This window comes from Labrus mixtus, chromosome 21, assembly GCF_963584025.1.
Source record: "Labrus mixtus chromosome 21, fLabMix1.1, whole genome shotgun sequence".
Classification (NCBI taxonomy): Eukaryota; Metazoa; Chordata; class Actinopteri; order Labriformes; family Labridae; genus Labrus; species Labrus mixtus.
Genome location: NC_083632.1, coordinates 2221953 through 2239452, shown reverse-complemented (window position 1 = coordinate 2239452; position 17500 = coordinate 2221953). Strand labels below are relative to the sequence as shown.

Here is a 17500-nt window from a genome sequence, read left to right as displayed (position 1 = left end):
TCCGATTTCCTACTCTATACACTGTCCTTTCAAAATAAAGGTATGAAATCCCAAAATAAAATCTTTAAAAAAAATTCCCCTTCAGTGACGTCTTCAAATTGCGTCTTTAGTCCAACCAACATTTACAAACTCTTTCTGTACTGTCATAAACGTCAAACAGAATAAATAATTTGACATTTTAGTTTAAAATAAATATCAGAGAATAATAACTGAGTTAGGGCTGGGCGATATGGACCAAAACTCATATCTTGATATTGATTAGCTGAATGGCGATACTCGATATATATCGATATGTATTTTATTAACAGTGAAAACACATGAAAAATAAACTACCTGTTTGTGAATTTAAAAAGTAATATTATAAAATAAAAATGTTCCTTAAAAACAATAAAAGAGAGAGAGAGGAGGAGCAGGGTTAAGAGGGACAGACAGTCAGTCATCATCAGTGAGATGAGAAAAAGGTGACCTGACACCTCTGTAACGTTATTTTAATGCAACATAAACTATATCCATATTAACGATATTGTCTTACCCGATATTTTGTGGAAATATATCGATATATCTTAAAAACTTGATATATTGCCCAGCCCTAAACTGAGTATGCAAATAGTCGGCGATGAAGATTCTTTGGATCAACATACTCAATAATAATCTAAGATCAGAGTATTCCAGCGCACACCAGGATTGTTCTGATTGACTTTAACGTTTAATGCATATCAAACATTGTCGCTCTCAACTTGATTAGCCATTTGAGACATTTAAGAAGAACTTTGTTTAGGGTGCCGGATACCACATCCTATATACGGACTGTGTTAACGGCCGTGGGTTTGATCCAGACCTTAGTCCTATGAATCCGACCGCAATAACTTTCAGTTGTGCTAACAAGGCTGCATGGTGGTGTAGTGGTTAGCGCTGTTGCCTCACAGCGAGGAGGTTTGAATCCCCGTCTGACAGGAGCCTCTCTGTGTGGAGTCTGCATGTTCTCCCCGAGTACACCGGCTTCCTCCCACAGTCCAAAGTCATGCTCGTTAGGTTAACTGCTGACTCTAAATTGCTCGTAGGTGTGAATGTGAGTGTGGCTGGTTGTCTGTCTCTATATGTCAGCTCTGTGATTGGCTGGTGAACAGTCCAGGGTGTAACCCCGCCTCTCGTCCAATGACAGCGGGGATCAGCTCCAGCACCCTACAACGCCGAACGGAAAAGGTGCTAACAAGTGTTGTTTTTCTTCTTACAGGAGCAAGGGCTTCATGTTCTGTGGCCTGTATGCTGTGTTCGTGTTCGGCGGTCAGCACTTCATGAGGGAGAGGCCGAAGCTGAACCTGCGACGCCCGCTGGTGCTGTGGTCACTCAGCCTCGCCATCTTCAGGTGAGTCACTCACACTGCCAAAAAAAGTTGTTGACGGCAACACGCTTTCTCGCTCCATGCCCTATTGTTTACGGTGAGAAGGCAGACTCAGAGGGCAGAACAAACACCTAGCTGTGGGAGTGTCACCCACCTGGGGGAGGGGCTACGGCCCTTTGTGATGTCATGAAGGGAAAATCTCCAAACGGCCTGTTTGAGCCATATTTTCTGAAAAGTGGAGCAGGCAGAAGACGGATAGGATGGACTTTTCTCATCATTGGGGGGTTTGTAGACAGACTAGAGACACATGTTAGAGAAACATGGTGGAGTGTGTTTTTGCATTTTCTGTGATCTTTAAATCTCGTCTTTAACTGTTTGCATGTGGTGTGTTCACTCTGCAGTATCATAGGAGCTCTGAGGACAGGATTGTACATGGTTCACGTCATCTCAAACAGCGGCTTCAGACAGTCTGTGTGTGACTCCAGCTTCTACAGCGCCCCCGTCACCAAATTCTGGGCCTACGCCTTCGTTCTCAGCAAAGCCCCCGAGCTGGGTAAGACTTTCACTTTCTCTTTCCAGATTAGGTGATTTGTTTTAAAGCTCAAAAAGTCTGAATTTGGATGAAAAGTTGTTGTTTTTAGGTGATTTGGAAGATGAGTTTTTTCTAACACTGACGCGGCAGCAGAGATTTTTTTACAGACTTCTCACGTCACCCCTGCAGGATTTTTAACATGCAGTACCGCACATAAACTTTCACCTTGGATGATTGGATGAATCAACTCTTCTCCTGAGCTATGCTTCTCAGAGCTGTTACTGTAAACTTTCCAGTAAATCTATCAGCAAACAATTACTTTAAGAGCTGCTGCCTGGCTGTCTGCAGGCTCATCTGATTTCCTCCGCTCTCGGAGAAAATGAAGGCTGGAGATGCTGAAGTGGCAAGAAAATTCCACGAGTGAGTGATTGATGCGGACTCTTATTTCCTCAGCTGCAGAGGGCGAAGAGTGTCTCCATCCCTTCATTGATCAGTTCATTAGTTTAACATCGAACAGGCCACAGTGTTAATGTGTTAATGAGCCTTAGGGGTGTGTGGTAAACCAGTATCAGTACCATCAGCGTTATTACATTCTACCACAACGTGGATGTTTGCCATACCGCATAAATACAAGATGGGTTAAAAAGACAACAGCTCAGATTGAGTCCTCAGGTCTTCATAATGTTTCACTGAGACATTCAGAGAAACTGATCAAACAGCATCGCCCCCTCCCCGTGTCAGAGCGGGTGTCAGTGTTTAAAATGAAAGTGAATTGTGGCACAGCGTTTAGGTAAACTTGTGTTCTCTCCTCTCCAAGTATCAGCAAATAACAGCAACTTTAAGTGTGTGTGTGCACGTCTAAAAATATACTTTGAAATGAATCTGAGGTCATGTTGCTCACCTCTAATGAGCCCAATAAATCAGACATGGAGGTAATAATGATTAGTCACAACTTGAGCCTTAAAAAAAGTCAATAATTGGAGACAACCCTCGATGATATGCATTTTATCAGTCCCATCTCTTTGCTTTTTTAAGCTGATCCATTGTGCACAAAGAAATGCAGGAATAACTTCACTAACCGAGTATTTTTCTTCTACTACAGAAGTCACCTCCTTTGCAAAAACAGATTTAAAAAAAAAGCAGTTTCATGTTCAAAATCAGTATTTCTTCAATGTGTCGCCGCAGAGGCTTTTTGAGCAGCTGTCTCTGACTTTGTCCTTCATCCAGTCAAAAATCTTAAAATGCTCATGCTAGTCCTGAAGTGACTTGACCTGTTATGATAGACATCTGTTGAAAATATTTGATCCTTGAAGTGATGATTGAGGTCTGAGAGATTTCTTCAGGAGTGGTGACAGGCAGGGGTGGAGCAGCGATTTTAAAAGTGCGGGTGTTCTAATGCTCGTATATAACCACCCTCTAGGAAATCAACACATTCTGTTTCATTCAATGACCAATAACTAACGTCAGCTGACACATCATACAACAAGACAAAGTTACAAAAGATAATAATTAGACACTAACTATATGAACATCCATTGTGAGTAACCCAGAACTGCTCTTTGTGATGCTTTTATTTTGCTTTTCTTATTGCCTCATGCCTCAGTCTCTTTATTTCCGGTCTTCAAATATAATGTGCTTTTATTTTGAAAAACTGCAAAGGGGACTTCTGCTACATCGTAAAGTTCCGGGAGTAAATAAATACAGCTAAAATAACAAACAAGAGGAGAAAATGTTACACACAGAAGGATGCTACATGTAGCATGTATCCATTTGTTAGCTCTGAGCTCTGAGTCAGCCAGTGATGAGTGACAGGAGGATTAAATGCAGGTAACTTTATCGTGCTTCAACTGTAACCAAACAGCTACGATTGGCTTAATTGTCACTTAATAAATACTTACCAATAGGTTTTCATCGATGACTCCACTGGTAAAAAAGTGTGGGGGATGAAATTACGTTTCAGTGTAAGTGTGTGTGTTGCAACACCCACAACACCCACAACACCCACAACACCCACAACACCCACAACACCCAGGTAAAGCAGCTCTTGATGTCCTCTCTTTATTCAAATGCATCAACATGTAGTTTGATGACTGGAAGGGGACTTGATGCAAATATATCCAGAGTGTTTATTTTTTAATATTGCCTTTTTGAAAATCAAATGATGTCAATAAGAAAAAAACATTATTTGATGTCTAGCTGTCGATCTTTTTGAAAACTCTGATACTCTTCAGCCGTGTTACTTGTGAATGACCTCCCGACCCCCTCTGCCTCTCTCAGGTGACACAGTGTTCATCATCCTGAGGAAGCAGCGCCTCATCTTCCTGCACTGGTACCACCACATCACCGTGCTGCTCTACTCCTGGTACTCCTACAAGGACCAGGTGGCGGGCGGCGGCTGGTTCATGACCATGAACTACATCGTCCACTCTCTCATGTACACGTACTACGCGGCCCGGGCGGCCGGCCTGCGGGTACCCCGGGTCTGCGCCATGATCATCACGGCCACGCAGATCACGCAGATGGCGGTGGGTCTGACCGTGCTGGGTCTGGTGTACCGCTGGATGCACGAGGTCAACTGTCCGTCCAACATGGACAACATCACGTGGGGCTCGCTCATGTACCTCAGCTACCTGGTCCTGTTCGCCTTGTTCTTCTACAACACGTACCTCAGAGGCTCCTCCGGGGGGAAAGGATCCAAGGCAGAGTAGTATGTTTGTGCCAACAGCGAGGGGCCGTGAGCGTGTGAGTCACAACTAATTAACTGGCCCCTCCTCTTTTATGACATCATCACTTGACTTTTTATGGAAATCTGAAGCTAAAATCAGCGACTAATACCTGGATTTAGAGCGGCCAGTTTAATATGATGTCATCATTACTACAGTAAGAAGGGCGTTATATTTGACTAACAAAGTTCTCACTTCTTGCCTTCGTTATTTTCAACTTCTGACCAGCAACAAAAAAAGCCGTGCAAGGGCAAAATATGTCAGAAGTGGTAACCGATTTTTGTGTACTTGTAAACTTTAAAGCTCTGAAATATGTTTTTAAAAAAAGGGAATTTTACAAAATGAAGGAATAGTTCAACATGTTGGTGAACGCAGGAGCTGCAGTCGAGACGCATTTAGCAAAGCTGAGCATGAAGTGGACGCTGTGGGGAAACCCGCACCAGTTTGTTACTAAACATAAGAAAAAGTGCCTCAGAGGTTAGAGTGAGTTAAAATATGCAGGAAATCAAGTATCTCCTCTGAAAATAACTCTGTGAGTCATGACTGTCTACAATGGGTGTAACACCCGAGTCCCACTGTCTGTGATGTTTTCAGAGTTTTCAGAGTCCTATCTTCAGTTTGTTTACATCGCCCGGACGGCCGGCTGACTCCTCCCCTCGAGTATAAAAGTTGTTTAATTGAGGGACTAGAGAAAAGAAGAATAACATACTGTACTCACTGCTTAACTGTGTTTCTAGATCACGCTCATTTCAGGTAAATTTACATGCAGTGTGAAGATACGAGCATAATAAAGATCGCTAGCATTAGCATGCTAACACAACAATGCAGCGCGAGTTGTTTTGGTTTCATGCTGGTGTACAAAAAGGAATGCGTTCACTTCAGCAGATTGCTTAAAACAGCCGCTGTAAAAAACTAGCTGTAAACGTTGCAGTGTCATTTATTCAAGAAAGTGATCAGAGTGCACTAGAGGTCTCATTTTCTGCCACTGAGAGTCTCAGACTGTTATTTGAAGTGTCTAAAAACATTACAGAGAGGATCCTTGCACTGACTCACCTTTGTAACTATGTAAGATTCATTATTTTTAAACCAGAAACAGGTGTTATATCTCTATTCAAAGCCACCAGACTCCCTTGACAAAAAGAGGATTTTTTTACTTTGGATAGTTCTGGAGTTGCTGATCTACTGCTGCCAAGTTCTTTTACTTTGCTTCTGTGATTGTGTGATTTACAAATATGGTGTTTAACCGTTTAAATGAACTTTTTAAAACACCAGAGTTAAAAAAAAAACAACTCACCAGAGGTAGAACAGCAACTCCTGTGTCCTGAAAGTCTGGTGAGAATAATCTAGGGATTGTTTCTTATTTAATGATCTGATAGAAATGAAACAGTCGATCTCTAAGGCCGGGGTTCTTTCAGTAATGGCTGGCTCGCTCCCCTTGCATCCAGTCTTCATGCTAAGCTAACCACGTCTTGACTCCAGATCTGCATAATGGTGCGTTCCCTTTACCTGTGAACTCGGGTCTCGGAGCTGGGGATTACCTCACAGGTCACACCCGAGTTGACAAGTTGGTATCAAGTCGGACAAGACACATGTACGCCTCCAAAAGTACCTTTGTTTTGTTAGCTAATACCAGGCGATAACGACACACTACGGGATAGGACTCAACTGGAACGCGGTTAACTCGGTGTGACATCATCCCCAGCTCCAAGATCTGAGTTCCTATGTAAATGGGACGCACCATTAGACCTACAACTTTTGAGCTGACATTAGTTTCTCAGCGTGATTAAAGTCAGCAGATAAGGGCATTGGTGTAAATGTTGAACTATTCCTTTAAAGTGTTTTTTTAAGCCCCAACACTGTGAGCTGAAGGAGAGAAAAAGGGAACAAAGACTTCATAATGCACTGACTTAAGAAGGATGTTATAGCACCTTTAGTTTGAGGGCTTACCATTCATAACAACAAGCACCCTACGAGCACTACACCCTACAAGCACTACACCCTACACCCTATACACTTCACCCTATACACTACACCCTACAAGCACTACACCCTACACCCTATACACTTCACCCTACACACACTTCACCCTACAAGCACTACACCCTATACACACTACACCCTATACACACTACACCCTACAAGCACTACACCCCACAAGCACTACACCCTATACACTACACCCTACAAGCACTACACCCTACAAGCACTACACCCTACAAGCACTTCACCCTATACACACTTCACCCTATACACACTACACTCTACAAGCACTACACCCTATACACACTTCACCCTATACACACTACACCCTATATACACTTCACCCTATATACACTTCACCCTACACACACTAAACCCTATACACACTACACCCTATACACACTACACCCTACAAGCACTACACCCCACAAGCACTACACCCTATACACACTACACCCTACAAGCACTACACCCTACAAGCACTACACCCTATACACACTTCACCCTATACACACTACACCCTACAAGCACTACACCCTATACACACTTCACCCTATACACACTTCACCCTATACACACTACACTCTACAAGCACTACACCCTATACACACTTCACCCTACACACACTAAACCCTACAAGTACTACACACACTTAACCCTACATGCACTTCACTCTAATACACCCTACATGCTCTTCAGCCTGCTACACCCTAAACACACTACACCCTACTACACACACTTCACCCTACACCCATTGTTTCCACATGTAGCTCTGAAGCTGGAGGCAAAGTGTTCAGTGACAGTTTTATCACGACACACTAAAAGAGCAGATATTCCTGCTTTCTCTCACACACACACACAATCTGCCTGAAGATAACATCTGAGTGAAGAAAAAACATGTTCTTCGACTGACAGATAAACTTCCAGAGGTCGGGTTGTGTAAGAGGTTGAACCTTTTCTTTTCTACTGTAACAAAAAAAAAAAAGGCACGTTTACACACACGATCTGCCTTCTTCTTCTCACCGGAGAACTGTCACTGGACAAAACAACCTTCTGTTCCTTTATCCTCTGAATGTGGTCAGTGTGATAGTCTCTGTGTGAAGAAATGTATGGACTGCACAGTTTGTCAGATTTGTGTGTCTTTTGAGTTGTTGACTTCCATTCCCTCCTTGAAGAAGTGAACGTTTTCTGTAGTTCACAAGAAGAAAAAACATGTTCAAATATTCTCTGTCAGTACGACTAAACATCTCACACTAATCCTCTTTAAGCCGTTTCTATCAGGACCCTGGGGACCCCCTAGTTTAAAAAGATTTCTTTAGAGGCAATGGTTTTTCTTTTTTTGCAAACCAATTAAGTGTGAGGGAGAAGAGGGAATTGTTGTCTACACAGATTAGTTTTTAATACCACAAAAATATCAGTTTGTGTCCCTTATTTATCTACCTTATACTCTTTATCCTTTGCTAAACACCCTGTAGTGTTGTAGTACTTGAAAGGTCTCAGACTGGGCGGACTCCAGATTTTAAATCAAGACCACCACTGAGAGGCTATGTTTCCACATCATTACTGTGATTAGAAGGAAAATGTCTCTTTCTAAAAGAACAAATAACTTGAATTTGTAGTTTGAACTTTAACCACCCTTTCCCCCCTGTTAAGGCCAAAACCTTCCCTGTGTTACGGTCTAAGTGAGTGACACGCCCCCTGCACACAAGATGAGGATTTTTCAGTGATATTTATGGTCTTGACTGGGTCTTGATCCCTAAAAGTCCTGGTCTCGTCTCGGTCTCGGAGCACTCTGGTCTCGGGTATGTCTCAGTCTCGGTCAGTGTGGTCTTGACAACAACACTTCACACCCTGTCCTCTCTCTGTTTTGTTAACACTAACATTTAAAAACACCCAGCACAAACTGTAGATCCATGAGGGTGCAGCAGATGATTAGGAAACGACTGAGCAATAATTAGATTTAATAAGAGTCGTCGGCTCTGCAAACAAACGGATGAGGAACATTAACCACTGAGGAGATGATTTATTCTGACCTCAACGACAACACACCATAATAACGTGTCCACTGTAAATAACAAGAATATTTATTTTCTTACATAAAACCACATTCTTACACGGACCTGAAAAGTACCATTTCCGTCCATATTTCATGTTTTTTTTTAATCCTCACATCTGCTGACAAACTCATCTCTACACTTTTTGTTTAGCTCTTAATGCAAAGAGCTGGAGGATAAACCATGGAGCCATTCAGACTCAATGTTGGAAATTAGATTAGCTCACTGTGTGTGTTTATTGTGATGCTTGTGGTTAACTTTCATTCCGTCCTTTCTGCCTTCATATCCTGTTTTTTGGTTTTTTTTACGTCAGCGCACATAACTGACCTCGTCTGTGTGAGGCAGCAGTTTGTAAATGACCACTACGAGGGATGAAGTGAATCTGCCACCACGTTTAACCACTGTTACTTGAATTTACCACTTCAAATCCTTATGATTTATGTGCCATATCAACATTTTCTTTTCTATCATGGATAAATATGAGCCCAGCTGTGTTGGTCTGTCTCTTAAAATGTCATGCTAACGTCACAAACACTGATTTCATCCTGTGGATTCGACTGCAAATGGAATAAAACTGTTTAGAGGGCTTTGTTGTTGAAGTGTGAAAATAAAAACATTCTGGTTTTAAAATGTCTCACTTGATTTTTTTTTTTCAGGGTTTGTTTGCTCGGTTATCATGTTAGAGAGAAAAGGAGAATTTTAGAAGACCATAGGTCGAGTTCTTAAAAGGTCACATATGATGCTAAAACACTTCACCATGTTTCTCTAGTCCGTCTACAAACCCCCCGATGATGAGAAAAGTCCATCCTCTCCGTCTTCTGCCTGCTCCACTTTTCAGAAAATGTGTGCTCAAACAGGCCGTTTGGAGATTTTCCCTTCATGACATCACAAAGGGCAGTAGCCCCTCCCCCAGGTGGGTGACACTCCCACAGCTAGGTGTTTGTTCTGCCCTCTGAGTCTGCCTTCTCACCGTAAACAATAGGACATGGAGCGAGAAAGCACCGAGTACACCCAAACCCTTCCAGAGAGGGGGCGTGGTCAGACACAGCTCATTTACATATTTAAAGGTACAGACACAGAAACAGCCTGTTCTGAGCAGGGCTGAAATAGAGGGGTTTATAGACATGATCAAATACAGGATCAGAGTGGATTTAGAACAAGAAACTTCACACACATGTTTTGGGGAGCTCTGAGACTTATTTAAACTGAAGAGGAGGAGGATATGTGACCTTTAACTATTCATCATAACTATCTCAGAAAGTCTACAGAAAGATGGTGCTTTTATAAACTTTGATTAAAGGAGCAATCTGTAAGATCTCTACTGAATTAACACGCTCTGGAAACACGTTGACGTGATGCTAACATTTAGGGGCTCAAAGCCTCACAGACAAACTTCATGGATGTCCAATGTGGAAACATGTGGAAACATGTTAGCACGTGTATGTGGACACATGTGGACACATGTTAGCACGTGTCGTTCCTTAAAGAGGCGGCCTCAGAACTCATCAGACTCAGAGACAGATCAGATTACCACAACCCAAACTGAGGCTTTGATGCTCGCTTGTTAGATTTGGATTCTTATAACAACGACTGTTTTCTGTCACTGAAGCTTTTCTACTCACAAAAATCTCAACCACATTTAGTAAGTGGTGTTTTTTTAGTATTACTTTGTTTTCAGTATTTTGGAATCATTATGTCCTTGTTGCTGTACATTTCAACAATCATCTTTCACCCCTTAATTTATCGCCTCTTGTGAATGAATATAGATTAATCGAGTACATCAGTAACTCTCCAGTCTGATAATCTGTAATCCACTGTACATCCACGCCACATCGGGTTTAATTCCTGAGTGATGTAACAGTGCAGGACTTTGTCTTGTGGAGACTCCTGTGGTCTGAAAACAAGCAGCTCAGGCCGTCCTGCAGATGTCAGAGTGGAGATATTAAACTCCTCTGTGAGGTTACTGCGGGGCGATGAAGGACAAAGCTCTGCTGACTCAGCGCATTAGTCCTGCAGCAGCGGTGGGTGGGTGACATCAGAGGACAAGGAGGACAGACGCACTGTGAGGAGCTGATACTCTCTGATTAACTCTGACACGGTGTAATAGAGTCCTAACAGGCTCTGGGACACAACTGTGTCTTTCTTTATACAAAACTATCTCATGACAATCAGCTCTGTGTTACAACCTCCATTTTTAGAAGAAAAGGAAGCAACATAAGAGCAGATGTTTTCAGTAAGAGCTAAATTTATTAAGACAAAGAAGTCAAACGATGTGTGACGACCAAATCAATAAATACATTTAAAAAAAGAGAACTCTTAACGCCTTATCTTCTCTAGTGAAACAAGAATTGGAAATGAAACCTAAAAACTCAACTATCTAAAGCTCTCCTGTGCAGTGTGAATAAACCGGACTTGGGGACTAAAGACGATAACGACGTTTGCTGCGACGGCTCCAAAACTGTGGAACGACCTGCCCGAGGTCATCAGGTCAAGGGTCATCCCTTCTTAAAACACCCTTTTACCTGCGAGCCTTTTAAAAATGTTTTACTTGAATGTTACTCTTTAAAACTCCTTTAAAACTATTTCATATTAAATCGATTTTTTGTGGGGAGAGAGTCTGGGAAAACCGGGCAGAGAGAGAGAGAGTGGGGAATTACAAGTCGGACAGGTTCTCTACCTTAAATGGGAACCCGGGCTTCCCGCTTTGAGGACAACATCGTGTGTACATGAGGCGTGCAAACTAACCACTAGGCCAGGGGGTTGTGAGCCAACAGGAGGGGGGTCGAATAAAATGTAAAACCGTTTAAAGTTGTATATGGTGGTTAGTGCGAGTGCCCCTTGTTCAGAGGCTAGTCCTCCAGGTGGGCGGCCCAGGTTCGAATCTGACCTGTGGCTCCTTTAAGGAACGTCATTCCCCTCTCTCTCTCTCTCTCTCATGATTTCTGACTCTATCCACTGTCCTATCTCTCTGATGAAGGCACAAACAAAAAAAGGCCCAATAATAAATCTTAAAATAAAAAATGTGTATATTTGACCCATTAATGTAAAAATCAGATACAAAAATAGATCAATTAAAAAAAAAAAAACATCCATCCATCCATTAAATGTTAGTTTGCACCTGTTGGGCAACCATGTAGGTGTGTGCTGCTTTTTATCAATCAATCAATCAATCAAACTTTATTTATAAAGCACCTTTCAGACAAATTAAATTGCAGTTCAAAGTGCTTAACAAGAGTGCAGAAAAGTTATTGATGAAAAGTAGTTTATAAAATCATTGAGAGACTAATGCACACCAATAAGAATTCAAAATATGTATAAAAATAAAAAAATAAAATACGACACATTAAAGCAACAAGATATTAAAATGAATACAAAGGAGAAGAATATTTAAAATTGTCGTAGGATAAAAAAGACGATACAGTAATGTTAAAATTTGAATTAATATAAAGCACTCTATAAAAGCCAGACTGAATAAATGAGTTTTAAGACTGCGTTTAAAAATCTCACATCAAGATGAACACACCTGAACACACCACACCTGTGTGTCTATGAAGTTTTGTTCGTCCACTCACTGCTAAAATCTAAACATGGAGATTACTCGTGTTCTGCTTCAAGTCTTTCTTACAATAAATGACTGTATAGAATCATTTTATGGTTTTTAGGCTGTTGTATTCTCTTGTGTTGTTCAAATGTGTCACCAGTGTTTGGACTTTTAGTGTGCGTGGCTGAGCTCAGGCTGAATGTGTCCAAACATTAATCCTGCAGCGCCCCCCAGTGGCAGGTGTCTGTAGTGTTTCCTCTGGCTCCTGTTCCATGTTGTATAGCTTCAGTAACATAAGTCTTCTGTAAACGGACAATACAGACGCCATTTATTTAAACCCCTTAATTGAACACAGATGTTTGAACCTCTGCACATTGAAGCATGAGAGTGGACACATGAGGTTGCCTTCAGGGGCCGTGGGGAAAATTTAAATCTGAACCTTTCATACATCAAGAAAAGAGCAACAACAACTTTTTTAGGGGAAGTCGAAGCATGGCTGCCAGGTTTTCTTTTCTGGGAAAGAGTCAAGCTGAAGCTGAACAATAAAGATTTAACAGAAACAAACACATTTACTCGAGATACTTAAGTCGTACAATTTGGAGGAGCTTTAACTTGACATGAGTATTTCCATTTAATGCAACTTTTACTTTACTACAGTACAGAGGGAAACAGTGTTTGTTTATCGACAGCTGTTCAGACTGTCTTTACAATTTAAAATGTTTAAATAAAAACAGACTATTATTAGCTTATTAAACTTAATGCACAGGTGATTTCTGACCTTTTTTGTTTGAGTTTAATTCGATTTTCCCTCAAGACTTTTCACACAGCCGCATGGTAGCACATCTGGATGGGTAGCAGTATTCGATGTAACACCCCCGGCACATTCAGGACTTCATTTTCTCGCCTACATGGATCACCTTTAGCGACAGAGAATTATACAACAAACAATAAAAAATCAAAACAGAGAAATACCACCGACCAGAGAATAGAATAGAAAATCATGTTGCTAAGTTGAACAATACATGCTAACAAAAAGTCAACAACATCCAAAAGCAACTCAAATCAAAACCACCAGAACAAAAAGCATTGATGGATTTATCCGATACTTCAGCTGTGAGCAGAGACTGTAGTAAAGATTAGTTCAATGTTTCTATTTAACTGCAACATACAGCTGAAGCTTCTCCTGCTAGCTAGCATCTACCTGCCAGCATTAGCTAACGTTAGCCTCAGGCACAAGTTCAAGTTATCTTTATTAGTCAAATGCACAACATAACAGGCAAAGCAGTCATAGCTGGCAATGGAATGTTTGTGTTCCAAGCTCTCCTTAACAATGCAAAAAATAAAACAAAATAAAATAAAATAAATAAAATAAAAAAATAAATAAAAAAATAATAAAATTAAAACAATTTAAAAAAAAAAAAAAAAAAAAAATGAATGAAGTAGCTTAATTTTCAGCAAAAAAATAGAAACTTACGCCAGAAATGCTGCTCAGTCGACAGTTGTTCTTCATCCTCTTCATCATCCTGATTATCTCCCATGTTTCTCATCATAACAGTGTCTCTCCTCTGTGCTAGCCATTAGCATCCTTAATGCTAACATTAGCATTCCGTAGATTGTGCTACAAACTGCATTCTGCTCTCCTTTGTTTCATAATGATAATAAAAAAGTAACTCGGCCCACAATCATCTAAAAACACACAAACTTATCATTATTTATTAGAGTGAATCATCACGTAACTTAAAGGAGAAACTGTTAGCTTTCAGTCGTGTTTTGTTTACATCGTCCGGTATTTTCAAATCGATCAATGTGCAGCGTAGTTTAACGGTCAATGTCAGTTACGTCATTACGTACGTTAACCAACAGCTCCGATTCAAGTGTTAGCTTACATCAGGGATGGGCAACTTTGTTCACAGCAAGGGGCCACATTCATTTAATGCTCAATGCCAGGGGGCCAAATTGTAGAATACAAAACACGATTACAGTCAATTATGTCTCAAATTTAACTCAACATCTACCAGTGATCAAATATTAATATGGACATATTTCTGGTTTTCATGATTTCATGGCAGATTTCGTCATGTTTTCTTCATGTTTCCAATTAATTGATGTGTAAAAAATGAACCTGAGGGCCACGTTGAGGGTTGATGGGGGCCGCATGTGGCCCCCGGGCCGCCAGTTGCCCACCCCTGGTTTACATGTTTAAAAAAGGATTCAAACCAAGTAAAACTAAACCGAAACAAAGCTACGCGAGGTAATGACCAAATGAATTTAAATCTAAATCGTGTAAGAAGGCTAAATGTGAAATTCAGTTAAATTAAAAACTCTAAAATAGCTTTTCAAATTGGAGTAACAAAAACTATCGTAAATCAATTAAAGAAATCGAGTTATTAAGATCACAATCCTGAGTTGTGAATTTAGAGAAAAAGCCTCTGAATCTGTGTTGTGTATACAAACTTTGAGTCACAGATTAAACTCCATCAGCCACAACAACAAGGCGACAGGAGCCTCAGAAAGGGTCCCTGAAGGCATCATCTTCGCTTTCTTTCTTTCTTTCTTTCTTTCTAGGAAAACTCTTCGTAAAAATGACATTCAATCCCAGCCGGACCATTACAGTCCAGTAAGGAGTAACATCTCTGCAAGTACGATTGTGAAATCAGCTTCCAGGAACTAGACGGAGAACAAAACGATCTGTGATGGGAGGAACCCAAAACAACCGCATCACCTCCTGCAGCAGAAGAAGAAGAAGGAGCTGATCCCATAAGGTTTGTGAAGTCTGCAGAAAGTCTGGAAACATTTTAGCAAGTGTTTGCATTCTTTCAAGCTCCTAAGAAAGTCACATTTTGTCTCATTTAAACTTAAAAGTGACATTAAAATAGTTTTTTAAGCAACACAAACAGTGATTTTGTGTTTTGAATGAGGGGGAAACGTGACTGTGAAGTGGGAGGAGTTACAAAGTGAGTGACTTCAGCTGCTCTTTACACCTCAGATCAGAACAACTTGAGACTGCACACGGAGGAGCTGACAGATGAAAACATGACAACACGAAGTCTCTGATTCCTCCCTGATGTGAAAAATCAGAAACACATCTGCAACTTTTTTTTTTTTTTTCACTTGACGATGAAAACAGTTCAAACGCAGGAGGTCAGACTCACTGTGACTTTTTCTCTCCGCAACAACTTTTCCTCGACTTTGGAGGAGCTGAGATGAGGAGCAGCAGAGCCTGAAGCTGTTTTTCCACTGAACAAAACCAGAGGTGAGTTCAAACATCCGGGGAATGCAGATTCACCTGAAGTTATGAAAGTCAAACAAGAGGGATTGAGAAGGTAAAACAAGCAGGTGTTATTGCAATAAAAAAAAAACAGAGTAAGACCATGCAGGAGGTAACCATAGAGCGCGAGGAAACACTCAGGTTGTCAAGGTAACGTAAAAGTCTTCGATACGGTTTTATATCGCATGTATGTTTGTAGTTGACATACTTTAAAAAATGACTGAGCAACATGTATTCTACCATTTTAACAGTTTTACACTCTTAAATATTTGAGTATCATGATGTAAAAAATCAGTGATGAACGTAAATCATATAATCTACTTCAGTAAATATACTCTAACAACTTCAGCGTACACGTTGTCATGGAAACATAATGTTAAATGTTCTGAACGTGAACAGAACGTGTAAGAAGTGTCCACAAATCGTCTCCATGACAACGTGCAGACGAGATGATCAAAAACGAGTTAAATTCTCACACTCACAGTTTAAAAGATTTAATTTGAAAACCTGACAGGTGTTGCTGCTTCCGGTTTGGAAGTTAGCCCAAAGTTCAGACACATTTCTTTGGGATCATTTTAATTTTGATGCTTTTTGATGTATTTATTTTGCTCTTTGAATAAGAAATTAAATGCTGGGTTTTAACGTAATAGCCTACCAACAATCATAAAACTCTTAATTTTGATAAAATAAAATATGAGAATCAGTGTTGGCATCGGGGTATATGTATATATAAGAATCAGATCAGGACTGATGCATCTCTAATTTATTTAGTTAATTCTAATCTATTAGATTCTCTGCGTATTTGTTTTTTTTTCAGTGTGCATCCATTAAAGAATCTTTAAAATGACATAAAATATCAGAAAAAGCAGAATCTGATGTCCTCAGGTGTTTTGGATTGTTTTAATTATCACCCAAAGAAATCAAAAACTTTCAGTTTAGCACCTTTTTTTTTGTACATTTGAGAACCTGAAACACCAACATGTTTGACTTTTATTTTGCATGAATGAATGACTCAATGAACTTACTGTGAAATCTCTCTGACCAGAGTGAAGTGTGAGCTGTGAATGATCCTTAATGACGTGTTGTTGTTTGTTCTGTGCAGTGGAGAGCTGACGGTGGTCGTCATGTCTCTGTGGATGATCCTCCCCGTCAGCCTGCCCGTCGTCACCATCACTGGAATATGGGTCGTGTAAGTTCAGCATCTCCCACATGAGTTTTTAGTGTATACATCCTGCGCTGATCATGATGAACTCGGCTGTCTGTACAAAGGTCAGGGATGTGACACAGAAGACAGTAACAGCTTTTTGTTTATTTAGTGATTGTGCTGAAGGAGATTCAGCCTTGAAATTCCTCCGGGGCTCTTCTGCCTAGTCACTCTGACAGCAGTCACATGTGAAGCTGCTGCTCTATGTTCAAGAGAGAACAGGAAATAAAACTTATTTTCACTTTAGAGGAAAGGCTCGATGCTCGATCTCTATATTCACACATGCACAAAGCTCCAGAAAGTTTCACAGATTTTCAGCCTATTTGTTCACCCTGATGCTATCCAGGATTTTTTTATTTCTGAGGTGAGCCAATCAAATTCACCCCAACCAACGAGTGAGCAAGTAAGCAGTGGTGATGAAATTAACAACACATGACCGTCATGATCTTCATCACACTGTGGAAATGCAACATGGCTGACAAAGCTTGATTTATAGCGGTGTTGTAACTCCTCTGGATGTTTGGAGGAGTCGGGAGAGTAATGCTTTAATCATAAAGACAAATAAACAGTCGATATATTCCACATAAAGAATCAGAAGTCTCTGCTGGGAGATCATTTCTTGGAACACTTTGATTCCAGGTAATGGATTCTCGAGGTATTTCATGTACTGTACATACATCCCCTAAAACTTGAGATGTCATGTTTGTTTAGGAACGCTTAAAGACTTTAAACCCGGGGATAAATCTCTTATTTAACTCAGCGGACTGGAAACAGCATCACCTGCTGCAGGTTTAGGATGTTCAGTGACAGTAATGCGTCCCTCTTTGAGAGGATTTCTCTCTCTCTCTCTCTCTCT

General features: G+C 40.7%; 2 protein-coding genes across 2 annotated transcripts in view; both read left to right on the top strand.

The window, feature by feature from the left end:
• The window catches only part of LOC132955163 (elongation of very long chain fatty acids protein 6-like), a 12977-nt gene extending 3716 nt beyond the window's left edge, over window positions 1–9261 (top strand). Inside the window, exons 2-4 of the mRNA XM_061027915.1 lie at window positions 1235–1366; window positions 1744–1895; window positions 4152–9261. Coding sequence (XP_060883898.1) covers window positions 1235–1366; window positions 1744–1895; window positions 4152–4582 — 715 coding nt within the window. The 3' untranslated portion in view covers window positions 4583–9261. The remainder of the gene's footprint in view (window positions 1–1234; window positions 1367–1743; window positions 1896–4151) is intronic.
• A 5680-nt stretch (window positions 9262–14941) lies between these two features.
• LOC132955572 (transmembrane protein 150A-like) overlaps window positions 14942–17500 on the top strand; it is a 20813-nt gene continuing 18254 nt past the window's right edge. Inside the window, exons 1-2 of the mRNA XM_061028466.1 lie at window positions 14942–15425; window positions 16543–16629. Of these exons, the coding sequence (XP_060884449.1) occupies window positions 16565–16629 (65 nt within the window). The 5' untranslated portion in view covers window positions 14942–15425; window positions 16543–16564. The remainder of the gene's footprint in view (window positions 15426–16542; window positions 16630–17500) is intronic.